The sequence below is a fragment of the Lolium perenne genome, chromosome 7 (genome assembly GCF_019359855.2).
Source record: "Lolium perenne isolate Kyuss_39 chromosome 7, Kyuss_2.0, whole genome shotgun sequence".
Classification (NCBI taxonomy): Eukaryota; Viridiplantae; Streptophyta; class Magnoliopsida; order Poales; family Poaceae; genus Lolium; species Lolium perenne.
The window spans coordinates 72,019,818-72,037,983 of NC_067250.2; the positions used below are offsets into that span (position 1 = coordinate 72,019,818).

The 18,166-nt window shown below is 42.0% G+C and overlaps 2 protein-coding genes and 1 long non-coding RNA gene across 5 annotated transcripts; all 3 read left to right on the forward strand.

The window, feature by feature from the left end:
• Positions 1 to 3,179: 3,179 nt before the first annotated feature.
• LOC127317112 (sodium/hydrogen exchanger 4) lies at positions 3,180 to 8,374 on the forward strand. Its single transcript, XM_071823422.1, has 13 exons — positions 3,180 to 3,532; positions 3,627 to 3,745; positions 5,379 to 5,476; positions 6,027 to 6,086; positions 6,173 to 6,219; positions 6,312 to 6,506; positions 6,631 to 6,677; positions 6,762 to 6,828; positions 6,908 to 7,008; positions 7,156 to 7,257; positions 7,351 to 7,492; positions 7,584 to 7,799; positions 7,908 to 8,374. Exons 1-13 carry the CDS (start codon positions 3,353 to 3,355, stop codon positions 8,196 to 8,198), a joined length of 1,665 nt encoding a protein of 554 aa, XP_071679523.1. The 5' UTR covers positions 3,180 to 3,352; the 3' UTR covers positions 8,199 to 8,374.
• A 315-nt stretch (positions 8,375 to 8,689) lies between these two features.
• Positions 8,690 to 9,550, forward strand: LOC139833614 (uncharacterized). Its single transcript, XM_071823936.1, has 2 exons — positions 8,690 to 9,070; positions 9,452 to 9,550. Exons 1-2 carry the CDS (start codon positions 8,690 to 8,692, stop codon positions 9,548 to 9,550), a joined length of 480 nt encoding a protein of 159 aa, XP_071680037.1.
• A 1,939-nt stretch (positions 9,551 to 11,489) lies between these two features.
• On the forward strand, positions 11,490 to 16,216 carry LOC127317113 (uncharacterized). Of its 3 annotated transcripts, none has more exons than XR_011748573.1 (3): positions 11,490 to 12,287; positions 12,528 to 12,959; positions 13,085 to 16,216. It is a non-coding gene; the product is annotated as an uncharacterized lncRNA (long non-coding RNA). The 3 variants fall into 3 exon arrangements; XR_011748574.1 differs by having other exon boundaries at positions 13,288 to 16,216; XR_007860915.2 differs by having other exon boundaries at positions 11,490 to 12,038; positions 12,123 to 12,287; positions 12,528 to 16,216.
• Positions 16,217 to 18,166: the final 1,950 nt, after the last annotated feature.

Below are 18,166 nucleotides of genomic sequence, written 5' to 3' on the forward strand. Positions count from 1 at the left end.
CATTTAAAATTGGTAACATGGCAAATAAAAAGCTTGGCGAGTTTGCAACTCCCAGTGATGATTATTTGTGTGCAGCCATCACTCAACCCACGGTACGTACACGAGGATAATTATGGAATCAAACCTCATTTATTAACATTGGTACAACAAAATCAATTTGGAGGTTCAGATGTTCAGGGTGCGAGCATGCATTTAAAAAACATTACTGAGATATGCGATAAGCTCCGCATTAAAGATGTCAATTCAAATACTATTAAGTTGCCCTTTTTTTCCCTTTTCACTTAGAGGGGAGGGTAAAGAATGGTGATTGTCGCTTCCTACTGGAACTATTACCTCCTGGGAAAAATGTTGCAACACGTTCATGACTAAGCTTTTCTCACCTGCTAAAACTATGCAACTTCGTTCTGATATTACATCGTTTAGATAGGAAGACCGCGAGACACTAGCGCTTCGATCGGAAAGGATGAACGAGTCCGTAAGAAACTGTCCCAATCATGGGACTGAGGAATGAATCAATTTTCATCTATTCTATAATGCTTTAAATCCTATATCTAAGTCTATATTGGACACTACAATAGGAGGAACCTTTATGGGAAAGGAGATCGACGTCGGTACAAAGCTCCTCAATGGTATGCAAGTTAACCACTCATAGTGCCACGTGGAGTGATCCGGTTCAAGAAAAGTGAACTCATGCACCAAGGAAAAGAATGAAGTCCTAACCGCAAAGGTAGATGAGCTCATTTGCATGATAAAAGGTAATGAAGGTAAAGCTACCTCTCACGCTAAGGTTGAGGATGTAGATTTTATTTCATGCGATAACTCTTACCATGCATGGATGAACAAAGAATATAATTCCAATTTTCAAAAACCATATCCTAACTCTACAGGAGCATATAATAATTATAGTGAAGGAAATAATAATGGTAATCGTCAATCACTAGAAGATTCTCTTAAGTCTTTCCTGCAAGCTCAAACCGAGCAAAATAGTTTTATAACCAAAATGTCAAAGAAGCATGAAGCTGCAATAGGACAACTATCTAAATACGTGGCTGTTATGAAAACTGATATAAATGAATTGCAAGAGAGAATTGAAATTGTAGAGGCTCAACATGGTAAAATTGCTGAAAGCCAAACACTAATTCTCGCCTAATTTGCGGGCAAATCAAAGCCTAACCCTGTTGCAGATCTGGACATAGTAAGAAGCAGTATGGATGTGGATGAACATGAAGGGTTGTACTATGGCAACACTCTCTCACCCGACTACACCGTTGAAAACCTCATGAAGACGATCACTGTGAAGAACCCGACACTGAAGGAGGTAATGAAGATGCGTACCAAATTTTTATTAATCAAGTTGCTCGTGAGAATGAATACAAGAAATTGTCTGAGAAACTACCTTCTAAGTAAGGGACAAATGAAATTGCTACACTTTGTGATCTAGGCTACAATCCCCAAAACTTTATTTGATAAGCTTGATCTTGGTTCTTTCATGACAACTAAACTTAACTTGCACTTAGCTGATTCCACCTAGAAACAAGCCGTTGAAATTAAACAAAACATAGTTGTTGATGTTAAAGATTGTCTTGCACTAATTGATCTTGTCATAGTTAATATGCCTGAATATTCTAAGGCGCCTATCATTCTTGGTAGGCTATTTTTGAGAACCGTTAAAGCCTTGATTAATCTTCATGAGGGGAACGTCTAGATTTGAATTACCCTCGCGTGCACCATTTATATTTATTTTCCTAGGAAGAAGAACAAGTTCAACGGAGATAAAAAACAATCACCTTAAAAGTGAACTACTTTGGGGTTGGAATCCCCATTGCAAAGAAGAGTTCATCTTCATTTGGGTCGAGTTCAACGACCTAAAACAAAGCGTTTCTTGGAAGGCAACCCATGATAAATGGTATGGAAGAGGGGGCTGCTCGCTCGGCCTGAATAAAGGTGGTGGTACAAGGACCATCTCATGCCAAGAAAAAGATTTATTTGATGCCGGCCTTCCATGATCTAGCCGGAGTGTCGAGTTCCGAAATGGTCCATCAGTGAACTCTTACTGGCGACATGATCGGATGGGTTTTGATCGCGCACAATCGTGTTTTTTACTGGTTATTTAGTTTCAGAGTGAGCAATGCGAAGTTTTGTAGTTTGTTGCCATCATGTGACATGTCTTTAGTCTCATGTTGAAATCAGTCGTGGAGAATGGCATGGAGGCCATGATCTGAGTACTAGTAATGGTACTTCGAGTCATTCATAATCTAAACTTGCAGTGTGAAACCCTAGGTCTGACCTTAGTTGGTTGTGTCTGATCATGATCTTGTTGAAGGCATTATTTTATGATTGCAGACTTTCTCCTAAGTGAAAACCTATGATCTACGATAGGACGATCTCAACACTTGTGCATTGTTCCCTTCTTGAAGACGTTGTTTTTGAAGAAGATGGATTTCCGGTGCTGTCTTCGTGTTGTTTGGTCCCCTATTATAAGGAATAAACACTATAACTACATTTTTCTTTTCTGTAATTTTTCTTTCTTTTCTTAGCTACGTGCATCCGTATTTCCATTAGGACACTTCATTATTGTAGAGGATGTGTGTAATTAGTATCTTGGCGATATTAATATATTTTCTTTATCAAAAAAGTATGAAAACACATTGCATTAAATAAGAAAAGAAACTAATAGAAATTGAGGATGCAAAATAGTAGTGAATAGAGAGAAAAATTCTTCCGATTTTCTTGTTCCTGAAAATATTCTACATCTCCCAGACCGCGTAGAGAATTGAGAATTCTCATGTCTTTTAATTTTCGTACTCGTAATTGAAAAATTACAGAAGAAGACTCGTCATTTTGCAATGAAAATAACATATAAAACTGTGGACACTTTTGAAATCAGGCTGAGCCTCTTGATAGATATGCGAAAAAATTCATTATGCATTATTGGTCCACCATTGATGCGGTTCCCGTTTTTGTTCTTGTTAACAAATACGGTACATTACCCGCAAAAGAAAAAAAACAAATACGGTACATGTACATCCCGTAATTGGCATATCGGACATTTTGCTGCCGCGCAACACAGTGGCCCCCAGGCAGCAGTGTCGTCAGTGAACTCGAACTCCGTCCGGAACCCAGGCGTGGCACCAGCTCGCCACATCCGGCCGCCACGCGTGGCTCCTCTGCATCGAGCCCTGCACCCGCTACTTGCCGCCGCTTCCCGCCAAAATCAGGCGTCACTCAAAAAGACAAAGCGCTTCGTGCATGGAAAATGCAAATCAGAGCAGAGCGGTGGATCTGATCATCTGAAACCATCCAGTCTGAAGCAGTGAATTGAGTGGTCGGAAGGAAACAGGGCTAGGTGCGCATGGCGGCGGCGGTGTGGGAGGAGGTGGCCGTCGCGGTGTCGACCGGCGGGAGCGGCGGCGACGGTGGCACGGTGTTCTCCATCTGCGTGTTTACGGCGGTGCTGTGCCTCTGCCTGGTCGCCGGCCACCTGCTCGAGGAGAACAAATGGGTCAACGAGTCCATCACCGCCCTGATCATCGTACGCTTCCATCTCCATCCATCATGTTAATTTCTGGGGAGAGGTCGCCACAATAGGTAGTAGCACCGAGCTGTCTGATTTTCTTGGCATGCAGGGGTGCATCGTTGGGGCATTCATATTCCTGCTAAGCAAAGGCAAGAACTCGCGCATCCTCCGGTTCGACGAGCAGCTCTTCTTCAACTACGTCCTCCCGCCCATCATCTTCAACGCCGGGTACTTATCCTTCCAAATCCCTAATTAAGACTAAGAGCATCTCCAAGGAGGGAGACCCTAAACCGCCCCCCATCTGTCCTAATCTATTCGTGCGGACGACGCTTGGGCCGAAACTGCCTCTAACGGCCGCCCCTATGTGGTGTCCGCGGTTCGCGAACCAAACCTCCGGCAACCGGCCGCCGCGGAGCATGACGCATCCGCTGCCGCCGTATGGCTACATGCCGGCCTATGTGCCGCCGCCGAGCGCCGAGCCGCTTGTCTTTGCGCAGTGAGTCCCCCAGAGTTTGGCGACTCGGCGTCCTTTGCCCGGCGCCGGCCAATCTTTACCTCAACTTCCCCTACGCGCGCCCTCGATGACTCGTCGGCGTTGGTGTGGGTGCCCATTGTGCGCGGCACACCCGATGGCTGGAACCTCTTCGATGGGCTGTCGACGATGGCCTTGGCGCCGGATGCCCACCATGTGTTTGCCGGATTGACGCCGGCGAACTCGGCATACTACAAGGATGAAGTGGAGCAAGAAATGATCAACGAATACGGACAAGGTCATCAGCAAGATATGTGAGGCGTTGTGCATGGTATCCAAGGTGCGCATGGTGGTGACCCCGTTGGTGTTCAAGATGGGCATGGTGATGGGATTGGTGGTATGCAAGGTGGTGGGAAAGGTGGTGAGCAATGTAGTGAGCAAAGTGAGCTTGATGGTGCAGGAGAGGGCTTGTTTGAAGTTGAGCTTGAGCTTGAGCACATGAACTCAAATGCATCACAGTGCGCCAAGAGGACCGGGTCATTCACAAACAAGGAAGATGAGCTCACGTTTTAGACGCATGGATGACATGACAAGGGCATGATTCGAGGAGGAGAAGAAGAGGAAAGCAATCATTAATCGACAAGATTAATCAATTCATAAGCTTTTTCAAACTATGTGGGATTTGTTGTCCTTTTGGAGTTGTAGTATGGCCGATGTCGGGTGTTTGAATTTGAATATTTGTTGTTTATGTTGAACTATGTTTGATGTTGAGACTATGAGTGATGTTGAAATTATTTAAAAGGGCAAAAAAATAAAAATAGTCAAAAGGCCAAAAAAAATCGGCGCGTGGATGGGATTTGGGAGGCGCCATTAGGCGCGGGGAGCAGCGTTCACGCGGACGACGGCCATTTTGGCCCCCAAATCATGTCCGCGGCAGACAAATTCAAACAAAATATGGAGGGTGCCCTTGGAGATGCTCTAAGCTCTGTAGAAATAGAGAGCTCTAGGCGTCGAACTGGCCAAATGTGTTATTAGCCCACCTGTCCGTGTGGGTGTGGGCAGGGCCGGAGCTAGAGAGAAAAAATATCCTAATGCATGTTCAAGCTTGCAGCCTTCTCTTGTTGAATTTCTGCCTCCCTGATGCCTTTGTTTGAGCTCAAAAGTATTAGAAAAAACAGTCTTGGACCCTAATGCATGTGCATCAGGGTAAGCCCAAAGAGCTCCGCCCCTGGGTGTGGGAGGAGCGCACCCGGCCCTTTCGATTGGTAACGCATGGGGCACACATGCTCTAGTATATATTCATTGTGCCATGTATTCAAGTAATAATTGAGCAACAGTGAGTGTGTTGGATGAGTCGGTTCATGGCTCTTCTTCTTGATCAATTTGCAGTTTCCAGGTGAAAAAGAAGCAGTTCTTCCATAATTTCCTCACCATCATGTCCTTCGGGGTCTTAGGGGTTTTCATCTCTGTTTCCATCGTTTCTGCAGGTATATACTTTGCGAATTTTTTCACATTTTCCTGCATATGTTACTTGCCCATGCATGTGTTACAACAATAGTGAATTTGCAATCTTGGAAAATAAACCAATTTGACATGAGTGGCAAAATTTAGTGGCGTAAACGACTAATATATATGGACTAAGCTGCTAAAACCGAGTGGCACTAAACGATTTTTTTATGAGTGGACTGGAGACACGATTTTGTTAGTACATGGAGGAAGGTGCCCATTCCTGCTTTTTTCTCCCGGATTAACACTAGGTGGATTATCCACAGTGTGAGGTACACCAAAAAAAAAGTTATGTCTCCAGCTAAAAAAGTTATGAACATGAAACAGCTTCCCCTAAAAATGGCAATTTCCTATTAGTGACATCTACGTGGATGTTATGGAATAGATTTGTCTCGGTCGATCATTGATCCAGTTTTTGTCGCCTTAACATTCTTTTCTGCATCGGTAACCAATTTTTTTATTTTTAAGGAAGTTTTTTTTTGTTCATTACATTGGTTATCTCTTGCTGAATATCCTATTTCTTGGGATCAGGTTGCTACTGGCTCTTCCCAAAAGTTGGTTTCGGAAAACTTGACGTGGTGGATTATCTAGGTTTGCATTTCTTTATCTAGGAATGTTTGCCTCTTCTTCTTATATTGCTTCGAATTAAGTACTGCTCATCTGATTTGCAATTCTAGCACTGGGAGTCATATTTTCTTCGACAGACACCGTGTGCACGCTCCAGGTCCGTTGGGCACTTAAATTCTGACTTATGAGTGTTTTCCCCAAGTATCTGTATTTTGACGAATGTGTTCCATCTCGCGTGCCAAAATTCAGGTCATAAGCCAAGACGAGACTCCAAGGTTGTACAGCTTAGTGTTTGGAGAAGGAGTCGTCAATGATGCAACGTCAGTGGTCCTATTCAACGCCATAAAGAATATTGATATCACTAGACTCAAAGGAGGGGTGGTGCTAAAAGTTATCGCAGATTTCCTCTACCTATTTGCAACTAGTACTATCCTTGGAGCTACGGTAAGGACAGTATGTTTTTAAAATCTCAAATCTGTGGTATTTATAATTACTGTTGTACATATTTTACAGAATCGTGGCACTAAATAATTTTGCATACCTTTATTTATTTTTAAAATGGAACCAGATTGGACTGTCGACTGCTTATGTTCTCAGAGCACTATATTTTGGTAGGTGAGTAGAAAGCTACCAGGTCATAATTTCATTTGGTTCATCTTTTGCTCATTATATTTGTAATGCTTTCCCTTTATTTTCTAGGCACTCGACTGACCGGGAGGTAGCCTTAATGGCTCTCATGGCTTATTTATCGTATATGCTGGCGGAAGTAAGTCCATTGTAGTTGAAGTATGTTCAGTTTTATATGTTCTTCAGCAATGCACCTGACGATACGCTCGTTTTCGCAGTTTCTAAATCTGAGTGGGATTTTGACTGTTTTCTTTTGCGGCATCGTCATGTCCCATTACGCATGGCATAATGTAACAGAGAGCTCTCGAATCACGACAAGGTGCTACAACTATATTGCTTAAGCGTTACTAAATTGTCTGCATGGCCATCAGAGCAACTGTTAACTAGTTTGTTTTATTTTGGTAATTTACTTTCCTGTGAAAATTGTATTGACAGACATAATATAATGCAATTGATGTAACTGCAGGCACATATTCGCGACATTATCGTTCATCGCCGAGACATTTATCTTTCTTTATGTTGGAATGGATGCCCTTGACATGGATAAGTGGAAGATAACAAAGGCAGGGTAAGCAACAAGCCCAATTTTTTTATTCGCCCAAAGAATTCAGCATTTCCCCCAACTTACAACCTTAAAGCCTAATTTTCTTATTTTCCCTAGCTTCAAGACATCACTTGGTATCTTCGGTATCATCATCTCACTCATTTTGCTGGGTCGTGCCGCATTTGTTTTCCCTCTATCCATTCTGTCAAATTTCCTAACTGGGAATTCTGAGAAAGCACCCATCACTTTCAATCACCAGGTTTGTTTCTGAACCAGTTATATATTCCTTCACTTACTGATGTCTAGACCTGGTAAAACATCCACTGAATCAATTCGTCTATCGGGTAAAGGTTGTGATCTGGTGGGCTGGGCTCATGAGAGGTGCCGTTTCAATCGCGCTAGCATATAATCAGGTATATGCAGTCGTCATTTGGGCGCGCGGCACTAATATAAATCTGTTTAACATGCATGCATGTTTTCAGTTCACGTTTTCAGGTGTAACGGTGGATCCCGTCCATGCAGCCATCATCACCAGTACAATCGTTGTAGTGTTTTTCACAACTCTGGTAAGTATCTTGCCAGGCGCCGCAATATTCGAAATGAGATATTCCTACGATTGAAAGGTTTTGGAAACCTGGAAACTGAAAGAGACATATTCCCCGTCAATTTTTCAGGTGTTTGGTTTCCTGACAAGGCCTCTGATAAGCGCGATGCTCCCGCATCATCGGCAGGGGGAGGAGGCGACAAGAGGCGGTCACAACACGGGGAGCAACTCCCCGAAGGACGACTTCATCCTGCCATTTCTCTCGGACGAGGAGGCGTCGGGGAGTGGAAGCGGCTTCATTCAAGCCAAGAGGAGCATATCGATGCTGCTGGAGAGACCCGTGCACACGGTGCACATCCACTGGAGGAAGTTCGACGACAGGTTCATGAGACCGATCTTCGGTGGGCCACGGTCACACTGACTGACTGGTACTACTATGTGGTTGTTTGTTTGAGCTGCAGCTGAACAACAAGCAGCTAGAGCTGGTAGGATCTGAAAAGCACTTGAGCTAGACAGCTGGTGAAATCTAAAAATACCGTTTGGCAACTGATTTTAGGACGGCTGGTGGGACATGTAGCTGGTGATTAAAGTCTGAAATATCCCTGTACGCTCAAGACATTTAAGGACCGATCTAATACAATTCCTCGGTAAATTGACAAGTAGCTTATTATGTTTCGTATTAGCTCAAATAATATGTTTAACTCCTAATAGTCAGATGAAATTGTAGAAGCATTTTGGTGTGCTGGTCTCACATTGCAATAATAATAAAATACAACTCCTATGTAAATTGACATATTTCTTGTTCGTCAACAGTAACTCCAGGAAAATCATAACAATCACTTTATCTTTATACTACTTGCCACATGTGGCCATTTTTGGAATGCTATCCTAAAGATCAAACATGTCTTCGGCATGGGGGCCAGACATGCTATTCACAACGGCCGCGCCACTAGATTCTGGGTGGACTGGTGGCATGAGAAGGGTCCCCTCAAGGATCAGTTCCCGGGCCTCTTTGTCATTGCGACGGAACCCCTGGCCACTGTGGCTACGCTCTTCCGGGGGAACCAGTGCAGGCTCACGTTCCGCCGTGAACTGTGCTTAGGGGAGCGCGTGGAGTTGGCAAACATCGCCCGGTTGGTGGAGGTCGTCCGCCTGTCGGAGACTCAAGATCGGATATCGTGGTCCTTGGAGCCAAATGGGAAGTTCTCTGTGCGGTCTTTGTACAAGAGCTTATGCCAGGGCATCCTCCACAAACACTATGGGATAGTGTGGGAGATCAAGGTGCCACTCAAAGTCCGTATCTTTTTGTGGCAACTTTCGAAGCGTCGACTCCCCTCCAATGACAACATCCGGAAGCGTAAGGGCCCATCCAATGGTACTTGCGCCCTTTGCTTGGAGGTGGAGGATAACAACCACATCTTCTTTAGATGTCCGCTGGCGCGCTTCATGTGGAGTGCGGTCAGAGACCTTCTTGGTTGTCCTTGGAACCCCTCGTACTTTGCCGACATATTTCGGTATATGCGCGTCCACATCGGCCAGACTCGGAGAGTTCTTTGGTTGGCGTGCGCTGCTCTTCTTTGGTCACTCTGGAACGTTAGAAACAAATTCACCATTGAGAGTAGTTTCCTAGCTAACCCGGTTGATGGCTTGTACAAAATGACTGTTTACTTGCAGGCTTGGAAGCTTCTGGCTAGGAGAGGAGACCGGCAAGCGGTGGAGCTGGTGATTGGCAGGATCCGAGCTCTTCATGCTTCTATCAGAGATAGTGTCTAGTGCTCCCCACTGGGGCAGAGTGGTGTCAGGTGGCGCTCGGTGTTTCTAGGCGGCAGGCTTTGGCGTTGGGGCGTCGCCTCGTTGTCTGATGAGCTTGATCGATCACCTTGTATCTTGTATCTTGTGTGGTCCAGGTCGTGTACCCTGTGCTTGTGGTTGTGTGGAGCATCCCTCCATCTTGTCGCGTCTTGTTCGTGTTATGGATGTTGTATGAATCCTGCCGTTGGGGCTTTATTAATTTAAAGCCGGGCTCTGCTCGAGCCTTATGTTTAAAAAGATACATCAGTTTACTAATGGATAAGCTAAAATTAAACCAGATACGAGATCTTGTTCTTATTGAAATTAGAGGACTTGGAGCCTGTAAGGTTGTAACGTCAGCTGCAACATCAGTACAGGTCCGGGAGGCCTTGTTCAGCGGCAGCAGTTGGTACACGTCATACGGACTGAAGAAAGGGCAATGCAATGGCAATCTGATGTAAATTACTCAAACTTTAGGGGCAACATCCAATACCATTTCAGGTTTTAAGTGAGAAGCGGAGGGAAGCTGCGGGAAGTCCCTCCCGACGTGCTTCTTGGCTTACGGTGCAAAGTGGAGAAGCCCCCCGTTTGTATAAATCCATGTCTAGAAGTTAGGTGTTTGTTTGGGGTTGTGCTTTTAGAGACCCAAAAGCAGTATAAGCTGAAGCTCCAGCCCAAACAAACATGTCATATGTCTCATGAGGTGGAATAATAGACTGGGATATAGCTAACCGAGCTAGGCGAGGCAATTTAATCTGTGTGTAATAATATGTCTGGACCGAGTTTTTATTTTTTTGAGACGGAGCAAAAAACTAGACCAATGCTGAGAGGAACTATCATGGTATTTTATTAAGAGAGTTTTTTTACATATCATATTGATTGCCTTATGTAATGCATTTATGGAGCAGAACTACTCCCTCCATACCGGATTAATGGACAATTACGCACTTCGAGAAACAAGTTTGACTATAAATTTAGTCCACAAAATATGAGATATATGCCACAAAAATTATACCATTGAATTCGTATTGAAAAAATATTTCCAATAATATAATTTTTGTGATGTATATCTTATATTTTGTTAACTAAATTAGTAGTCAAACTTATTTTTTGAAGTGCGTAATTGCCCATTAATCCGGTATGGAGGTATTACTGCACTTTCGAATATATTGTATCACATACATCCCTATTATTTGAACCTTCATTAAAATATGTTGTCTTATTTGTTTATTGTATATGGGACCACAATGAGAAATTTAAGAGTGTTCTCAGCTTTCAGTCTACTCCCCTCCGTTTCAGTTTAACAGAGACGCGCACGTAGTTTAAGATAAAGTTTAACCATTAATTTAGTCGATATATAAAATATAAATTACCTATCTACAAAATCTATACCATTAGATTCGTATTAAAAAAAGGTTTTGAATGATATAACTTTTTTAACATATATTTTATATTTTATTGATCAAAATAATGGTTAAACTAACTTTTTAAACAACGTGCACGTCTGTTAATTAAACCGAGATGGGGAAGTAGATACTTCCATTGATGTATTCTGTTTTTTATTGCGAATGTATTCTGGTTGTTTCTGTCTGGATGCATTATTGTAAATCAGTGAACTACACTTGAACAACACAGGGAGTAACAACAAAGCACAATACGGAGGGAGTTGTATCAGTACATCTTTACTATTATATTGCAGTTGGTCGTACGTCATACAACGCGTTTGCTGAAGGAGATTGGGAGCATCCGGACCGTTCAATCTACATCCAATGGCGCCGTAAGTCAATCTAATGTTTGGTTTACTAATTACGCCCATGTGCCACCGACGAGTGAAAATACCGCTTCAGAAAACCCAAACGAAAAAGGAATCAAAGGCCCAACCTCCCCCTCATATCGAACCCTACCATACATCTAAAAAAAGAACCCTATCATAGAGTCCCGCCGCCGCCCTCACTTTTCTCCCCCGCCCCAGCCGCTCACGTGTTGGCCGCGCCGCAAGAGGAGTGGACTGCGAGCGCGCTTGTCATGTCGTCTCCTGTAGCTGTGTTGGTGGCCATCGCGCATCGCGGTCGTGGTGCTAGCGACGGTGGCGTGACGGTTGTGTCGTCGGTGCGCGTTTGAGCGGATGGAGTAGGTGCGGAGAGGCTGGCACGAGGGCGGGGGTGGCTTCTCGAGCGAGTCCGACGAGAGAAAACGCGGGCGCCATGTATCCTGCCATCTCGTCCCCGTCTTCCTCGTTCCCCCTCTCTAACTTGCAATCAAGGATTCCCTGGTACCTCCTCATATCTCGTTTCTCCCCTGTGTCCCTTGCAACAGCGCGCGTCGGTGGCTGCTGCGGCGCTGGTGATCTGAGGACGACCGTGGGGCGGCCGCCTGGAGAAAGGATCTGAGCACGTGGGGCAGACTACTCAGAAAGGGGGCGGTTCCCTGGGCTCATGGGGGTGGCGGTGGCCTGAGCTGATGCCTGATGGTTCGGATGTGGCCTCTACTATGTACTACTTCACAATACAATTCTTCTCTTGAAAGGGATTCACCTTCATCTCATTAATTGCAGCAGTACGATCAGAATAGTGACCATGATCATGGCCAGAGAAGTGACCTGCAGGACCTAGCAGAGACGATTGCTCACAAAGTGGTGGCATCAGAATGTAGAGGAGGGACATGATTCCTTGTTTCTTGATTTGGTTTCTAAAGTTGATTGCGATGGTGAATTTTTTGGGTGGGTGAACCATCAATCTCTTGCTTGGCAATCACGTCTTTTTAAAAAAAAAGTATATTGTTGTTCAGTTTGTGTAATCATAAAAGGGGAAATAGATGAAATATGAACCAACTGTGATATCTGGTATGTGATTCATGAAAATTTTGGTGTAGAGGAAACAAGATTCAGATATTTTGTTGAAGCATGCATCCAAATATTCTAATGTTGATTTCATTTGATCTATGTATTTTCGTTTTGCAGAGCCCTCCACCTCTCTAAGATAATACAGGAAACCATGTGCCCCTCCTAAAAATCTAAAATTGGCTGTCGGAGGACATTAAGATGCCTTGGATGCTTTGCATGTGCTGATGCCACCACTTCATTTCTTTTTAATGATAAGAGGTAGTAGTGCTTAATTGTATTGTTATTTACTTAGGGGGACTTTAAACATGCAAAATTTGGGAAGAGATGATCCGATCTTGGGGAGGAGTGGCGGGGATACAGGGAAACACGGTCTAACCAATTTTTCAGTTAAACTGGTTGGGCCACCTGGTACATGCTGGTCAGTTTGCTCTCTGGCTCAAGATGCGGAGCTCAATTTTGTCCAGATGTAGTTCAAGATACACTAGCAACCGGGATACAAGGAACTTCAGATGAACAGGAGCAACACATAATATAAATTTGCAGATATTGGTGAGTTCAATACACATTGTCGGTTATGTATTTCAAATGTCATTTAACTATTCTACTGAATTTTTATTTCCTCGATTAGGTACTAGAAATAGTAGCGAAATGATGTGTATGTTCAATTTTGTCAGCAGTGAGAGTAGTCTCAATACATATTTGGAGAGGCCAAGTTGGTCACCTTCCAGCGCTCATATCCGTTATGCTAGCTTCCGGACTGACACCCAGCGAAGTCATGCGGCGAAACATAGGAAATACTATGTTGCATATTCTTGGTTATTTATTTATTTATTTATTTATTTATTTGATAAGCTGGACTAATCCATTTTGACTATAGGACATGCACTGGAATGAAATCTTGCGGATATGTGCTGCCATGTCATCTGGTTGTCGAACAAACAAGTACGCTTTACAAAGAATAATATGTTACGTGATTCCCCATCTCACTATGTACTTATTGGTTGGTATGAGCGGGCAAGGAAATGGAATAAGGTTGATGCATCGCTATGTTATTTTTTTGTCTATTCAGATTTTATTCCTTTAATGTTAACTGTCTCATAGCTGGATCATAGTGGCTATGCATATGTAAATTATAGCCATAGCTTTTTACTGGTGCTCTAGCTTAATAAAGGATAGTGTCCATGGTTCTTGGTACTGTACTGACCAATACATTTTCTAAAACTTCTGGGAGATGATTATTCAATTGATCTAACTGTTAAGATGCAAGAAAAGGGCTTAGTACACTGCCATCTTACCTACAGAACTGCTCTTTTTTTCTACTTTGATCAATAGGTCAGTGCCATACCACACCCTTCTGGCTTTTGCAAATACTTATCCTTGTCATATGTATGCTTACCAAAGGTCAAGGCCATTGCTTGTTTGCCTACTTGTGTCATACAATAGTTTAGGATCTCCTTGAAAACTTTGGTGGGTACCCATGTGAACTGAATTGGCCTACATGCGACACATTTCTGATGTAATTATAAATGATAACATGGAGATTGGTTCTTCTTATGATTGCTTAGACGCATAGAAACATTTTGTCTGACCAGCCACTGGACCATGGAATTTCCGTTTGCAACTTTCATAACCGATTTTTTCTTATGGTAGATGCAAGGCCATACGGAAGCTGTGAATGATATTCAAAAGGGCTGGCAATACCATGACTAATCAAGTATCCTGGCAAATATTAGGGATCAATGAAAAATAATCAGGGACAAGATCATGCTAGCAACTGGTATTTATTTTGATGGATATTTAAGTGAAATAAGGTTTTTCCTATGGGCTTCGTGAAATTAAAATTTTGAAGCACATCATTGTAATTTGCTATACGGGTTCGGGTATCAGGTTAATTTCTCGGGTATGGGCTTCGAGTGTCTGGTTATGTGCCCACCATCAATGCTAGAACCCTTTATATATTATCCTTTTTATTGAATCTTTTATTGATGTAACCATTTTTTTTCTCATTTTTATTATATAAAGAGGTGATGCACAACGGTGAGGGAAGAGTTGATAGAGATTATCCAACCGGCCACCTTTCCACCGTTGCTAAATGTTGCTGCAACGTAGAATGTCGGTTTTACCATGTAAACAAAAGAAACATCCCACACCGTCGATGGATGTTTTTTCTTGAGAAAACGCAAAAAAATTGCGTTTCATTTCATTGAAAGGGTTGAAGGTTCAAGAGTACACTCCTCCTAAGAAGATATAATGGTTACAGCAGGTTACATGAATGCACATCCTATGTCGTCGGCTATTGCTGAATGTTATCAATTTTATATTATTGGTTTGCATGGCAGGTTACTGGTCAGGTGATTCACTCTTTTTTTCTACTGCCATCTATCTTACTTTTTTCTTCTTGCGTGACACCTTGAGGCCAAAGAGAGTGAGCAGGTGCAAGCATATCATATGCATCAGTCTTTCCACATATGTGTGTCAGTAGCAGACCGAAGCTGTTGATGATGTGCCTCCAAAAAAAAGAGGGGAATCCATCAATAAAAGGATGCTAAGGGATTTCTGTGCATCCTATCAGTTGGGACTGTCAAGGTAATCACTTTGATTTGATCTCATAGTTTTTGTTCTGATGGTTGCCAGTATGCTTTCAGTTAAGATGGTTTTATATTTGTACTACTAAATGTTCCCATAATAAAATAGGCTAACCTCTAAATTTATAGATTGAGCATCGCATGTTGTATGCTGTTATTGCCTTGAATCCTTTATGAAGTATGTGAACAGCCGCAACAAAAATAAATTGAGGCATGATGATTGCATAACAGACTCGAGATTTTTTTTTGCAATCTAAACTTCAGTTGATGTGTTAGTTTTACAGAGATAAGTATGACTTGTAAAGCTATGTTTTTTCAGATGTGATTTGGAGTTACTTTTCAATAGCTATTACTTCTTGAATTCTATCTCATTTTCCGGAAAATGAATCAGGTGAAAATTTAGGCGACTAAAGGTTTTATTTTTATTGCATTATTATCCATGAATGCTTTATTAATGTGATCTTATGGAAATCTTGCAAATGTATCTTCACTTGCATAAATGAAATGCTACTGTATGCGTGTGGGTGAACTTTTATCATCGGAGATGAATTCATTTAGAAAATGTTGGTATGTTGTATATTTTGGTCATTCGTCCTTATTTTAGTTCCCTTAGTTCTGTCCTAGAATGCATATATTTTTGGATTTCGAGTCTCCATACAAGATTGGAGATGTGAAGTCATATCGTGCAAAGGCTACTGCATTGTGCAAGTCACAAATATAGAACCTGAAAAAATCCAAGAAAGTTTTGTTTTCTGATATAGATGGCAATGCATCCGCTGGTGAAGTTGGCTCAGCAAAATCCTATTTGGACAAGCAGATCAAGTTTCTTACTCGGTTACTCCCTTGTTGGCTATTCTAGGGAAGCATGTGCGTAATTTAGATTTCAGTCATGCTACCTACTTTATTTTCCTAACGACATTTTTCGAGGTTTTTGGGTTCAGTTTTAACGCTTGAAGCCAGCAGTGTCAATCTGGATCTCAATGGCAAGTGATCACCAGAATATTAGCGCTGATGTAGTGATGTGCCAAGAGTTGCATCCTGAACTTCTTCACAAATTTCCGGACCAAGAAATACTACGTTTACAACAGCAATGATACATGTGGTTTGTTTTCTTCAGCATTGTAACAACATTGTTTCCATTTATTTTGACCTAGCATATCTTGGTGTCTGAATTATTTTCATGCATTCAACGGAAATCAACCCATGTAACAGAATGCCATAGCGGGGAAGGGAGCCAGGCCACTCCTAGCTGTGGTGCTATTTACAATGCTAACATAATATTTAGAAACTTTGTTACAATGAAAGAGAATGGATTCTCATGCATAGTAAAAATATAGGTCCGATTAAGCACTAGGGTAGTCATTTTGACTCAAAAGAGAAGAGCATGCGGGTGTACACATCAGAAAGTTTTTCCTTTTTTGGTGTGTACATGCCATTTTGTTAAAGTGCAAATCAAATTGTGATCAAGCCTTACGAATTTTCAGGTTTGTGTCGTGGTAACGCTCACAAAACTTAACTTAGGGGCCGTAGCAACGCACGGGCATTCAACTAGTTTACCAAAAATCACAGTTCTCTTGATGATATGTTTTGTTTGAGGTCTCTACTTCTCAGTGGTTTCATCTAAAATCTGGATGACAGAAGAAGCATATGGTACAAGCCTATAATGTGTGCATCATTTTGTTGGCTAGAATAGTTAACTACTATGTTGTCCAAAGGATGAGCGTATTTTTGGTGAATAAGTTTGACAACTTGCCCATAAATTTGCCGATAACATTTACGTATTTGCTCTATAAGTTCACCAGTGCCATCGATAGCATCATGCTTTTAGTATCCAGTCATAAACTTGAGAATTTATTTATTTATATGTTTTTGTCCTACTCTGATTATTTAGAACCAAAGATTTACCATATGCAAGTGTAATGGGATATACGTGCCTAGATGGATTCTCTTTGATGTACCATGGCAAGTAATCGACAGGTTATCATTTTTCACCGAAATTATGCTAATGTGTTTTGCACCGATTATAGCTATTTAAATGAATTTATTTGCGCTAGAGAATGTGTTTTCGTGTGAGGAGCTATTGTGCATGTAGGTTTATGGGAAAGCTGGAACTGCAAATGATTAGTTTCTATGGGGCCTTCATGTTCTTATTCCTATATCTAATTTGTGTTTTCGTTGACTAATATATGGTGAAGAAAGTCCACTTCTCGTTCTTGAACTTTTGAGAAATTTGACTTTTTGTTCTAAAATTTATTATTAGTTTAGAATGGACATCGAACTCTCGAAATAGTTCACTTTCATCCTTTTTCGGTTCAATTGATATAATTGCTAACATGGAAAGAAGAAACAATCAACCAACCGAATTGTTTTTGAACTAGACCAAGCTCAAGCTAGTTGAGCTGTCGAACCCAACAACTTAATGAAACAATTGAAACTCTTGTGTCCCTGAACCAGTCTCTTGCTTGCTCTCTCTCTCCCTCTCTCTCCCTCTCTCTCTCTCTCTCTCTCTCTCTCTCTCTCTCTCTCTCTCTCTCTCTCTCTCTCTCTCTCTCGATTCACTTGAAGCGTTGTACCACGAAGGCCTTCTTGTTTTTCCTATCAACATCGTCATGCCTCTCTACCCATGCAGCATTGCCTTGAGTTTTCTGGCACCCGTGGTAGATAATTGTCTAGCTTAATTGGGATAAGGACTAAAAGTGAACCATTCTTAGAGTTTAAAGTTCGTTTTAAACCAAACAGAATTTCCATGACCAAAAGGGAACTTCCACTAGAATTCAAGGACCAAAAGTGGACTTCCTTCATATATGGTTTTTCATCAAGTTGTTTTCCACTGCCACTTTAAACTTTTCTATCTCAGAAATTAGTTACACAATGGGGAGATAAGTTGTTGGCCGATAGAGCCATAATGTGATCGGCCATTTCGTGGTGAGTTTGCTCTTACTCCTGGGTGGATTTTCTCAATATCTGATAATTCAATAGTATATTTGAAAGACGCAGCTATAATGGCATGAATGTCAATCTATGTGGATGATTTTATCACATGTTGTTTTATTATTTTATACTTCTTATGTGACAAGGTAAGCTTCTGCTTATTCACCGTAATTATTTATTGCATGTCTCAACTTTACATTCATAATTATCCATTGTTCTATTTTCAGCTATGGAGTTGAG